Genomic DNA, 3,164 nt, shown 5'->3' with positions numbered 1-3,164 from the left:
ATATGTCATGTTAACTCTGCTAACAGCGTTAATTACACACCAGTACTTGCCGATATTAACTGTCATCTCTGACCATAATCATAAGAAAAATATTAAAAACACTGCATAAGTCACTGTCTTGTTATTCTCGCGAAGACTTCAAGAGATTGTGACTCGATGTAAAATATTGATAAGTGTTAAGACACAGTGGGTACTTATTGTTGTACAGTCTGGCCTCGCTTTACAGCGCTTCGTTTTACGGCGTTTCGCTGATGAAGTGGTTTTCACTTATGCCCATTCTTCATTGATTTAGACTTCCTACAATAAATGTATTCATCACTCACTGTAAGCAAAGGGCAAAAATATTATATTTAATATGTGTACTGTATATATATTTTTAGGGCCCAGCTCTATTACTCATATAATATACGATAGCACAAACATGTTATCAGGCGTTTATGAGCATGTGAAAGTGAGGAAAAGTTAAAAAGGCGTTTCACTTTACGGCGGTAGCCTGCAACATAACCTGCTGTATAAGTGGGGCCCTCCTGTATATGCAAACATTATTTCAAAAAAAATTAATACATACAAAGATATTTTAATGAAAAATGTTTATTAATATTAAATTTTTTAGAAGAACTTAATAGATACAAATAAGTTGAAATAAATTTCTGTAATAAATCATCATATTCTCTCTTACAAAATGTCAAAACTTTAATTCTACGAACTATAGAATGGTAGTGAAGAGAAGCACATTTCTTCGCCTTAAATTTCATATTTTATCGATTCTTTATTGTTTTTAGAAATTTCTTTGAAGGTTTCGAGGATAGAATATATCACAGCAGCTCCAGAACAAAGTGGAGACTTCTCTGTATCACCTCCAAAATATGCTGCTATACGACCATCACGAACCGTATTGTTATCTTGTATACACATCCGCTGGAACACGGACTGGATCTTTTCCAGCAGAGTTTTTTTTCTCCAACTAAGGTTCTTTATTGTTTCTTCCAGTTCCAGGAAAAATGCATTTTTGAGTGAAAATCCCCCAGGAGGCTTAATACGGAATTGTCTAGCATCCCAGTAAGTAAACTGTTTTTTTATCTGTCGTGGTACCCAGCCTTCCACCTTGAGGGAAGCCAACACCATCTTGCAGGCCAGAAATACCAGGCGATGGTCCTCTGGCAGCGTTTTCATGATATGATTCTCAGCAATAGCGAAAGAAAATCTCCATTCATTCTCTCCAATTGAGTTGAGAAACACATTGTTGATATTTGGGCTTAAGAGCTTTGGTTTTGAGAGATTATCTGGCCACTTTGCTCGTATAGTGAGAACAATGTCGATATCCACCAACAAAAGTGGGTATTGCCTGCCTGACCACGTTAAACTTAAACCAACGCCTACCTGTGTTTTCTTCAAACCCGGTAAGACGGGGGCAAGTTGTTTATTCTCAAAATTCATATTAATGAGACATTGTTTTACCTCATCATAAAATGTGTCTTGTATATATGAACTGTGAATCAGGTATTTCTTACCCTCGTTATTGGCAGATACAATGATATTTCTTAAAGAATATTTCTCACTTGAGTCTTCTAGTTTTAAAGAAAAATCTCCATCAGAAAGACAACTTATTCTCTTCAGTGTAATGTTTACATCATATTCGTCTGGACAGTAAAGACGAACATTGTCTGAGGAGCTGCCAAGTAATTGTAGTTCACCTTCGAACAACGTATTTCTCTTAACTACTTCATTGTGGATCTCCGTCAACAGCTGCTGAACGGCTTGTTTAACCTCCCTAGTTTCTCCCTCTGTAAAGTTTACGTGAGCTTCTTTCACTGTTTCACGTATTCCTTTGCTTTGCCATATTTCTTTGAGGTGTTCAAGGTGAAGTTTTATTAACATTTCCTCCGTGTTTTGCTCTTGTAACTTGTTTGTATGACATTTCTCAATATTTAACTTATACTGGCTCATGTAGGTTTTGAAATCTTCCCAAACAGATTCAGGAGAGCGACCCATGATATTCTTTTCCTTCTGAACCTCTTGTACGTTTAGGAATTCCCCCATTGTTCGGTGGCCCATCATGTAGGCATAGTGTGCTGGAGTATTGCCACACTTGTCCTTGACAGTGCAAGATGCTCCCAAGTTGAGAAGGTAGGTTACGGCAGACATGTTGTTCCTTGCTGCAGCGTGATGCAGCGGCTTCGTCTGACACACACAATTAACTTCACTGTTGCCGTCCACATATGCGACACTCACTATGAGATGCATGAAAACAGGAAAGTTTTCTTCACTGCACAAGATAAGAGCTTTTCTAGTTAAACTGTCAATGTGATCAAAAGATTGATCACTGAACCTTTCGATCTTTGTAGACTGAAAGAATTTTTTCAAAACATCAACAAATCCTACGAATATGTCTTCATAATAGGATCGCCTATATGAAGTATCTAATTTACGGGCCACATTGTCAAGCCAGTCATGATGATTTGATGAAGAAACATAAGGTCTTGAATCATTTACCAGACAACTGAATATGGGTTTCCAGAGTAACTTTGGGTCCTTTGCTTCATGTATAAGGAAGAGAACAATAAACAGTAAAATTAAGTTCCTTAAGTCTTCTTGCTGAGATTTATTTTTCATCTTCATCTGCAGGTTGTCCAAACAACGATATTCTCTCGCTACACAGTTCTGTGTTGATAAAAGAAAACACTGTTAATGCCAAATATTGAAAACCAATAAAAACAATACTACAACACAATACTACATTACTACCAATACTTCTGTTACTCCTGCTATCACCATTACTACTACAACAACAATTACTACAGTTACCACTAGTGCTACTACTACTACTACTACAATTACTAATAGTGCTGCTACTATCTTCTATTAGTTCGAGAACCGCTGGGTGCATACACTCACATCTCCCTTGTCAGAGTTCATTGACTCGACCCTATAGCGTCACACATATGGAAAGATTCATTTTAGTTATTATTATATACTTTTTTCATTACTACTACTGTTACTATTACTAATACTAGTAATAACAGTAGCAGTAGTAGTAACAGTTCATATAAAATGCATGTGTTAAACATCTTCAGATAATATTTAGAAAAAGTATATTTAATGGGTTAAAGGAGATAAGATGTTAAAATTATTTTAAATTTCATCATAATGAACATCAAGATTTC

General features: G+C 36.1%; 1 protein-coding gene across 1 annotated transcript; it reads right to left on the bottom strand.

Moving 5' to 3' along the window:
* Positions 1-575: 575 nt before the first annotated feature.
* LOC138851862 (uncharacterized) lies at positions 576-2,664 on the bottom strand (the record flags this gene model as incomplete). Its single annotated transcript, XM_070081360.1, is given in 1 exon segment — positions 576-2,664. A coding segment is annotated over 1 exon segment (1,920 nt), but the record flags the coding sequence as incomplete, so codon positions are not given.
* Positions 2,665-3,164: the final 500 nt, after the last annotated feature.

Source organism: Cherax quadricarinatus, unplaced genomic scaffold (assembly GCF_038502225.1).
Source record: "Cherax quadricarinatus isolate ZL_2023a unplaced genomic scaffold, ASM3850222v1 Contig2468, whole genome shotgun sequence".
Lineage (NCBI taxonomy): Eukaryota > Metazoa > Arthropoda > Malacostraca > Decapoda > Parastacidae > Cherax > Cherax quadricarinatus.
Note: the sequence above shows the minus strand (reverse complement) of the source record. Positions and strands in the feature narration are given on the sequence as shown.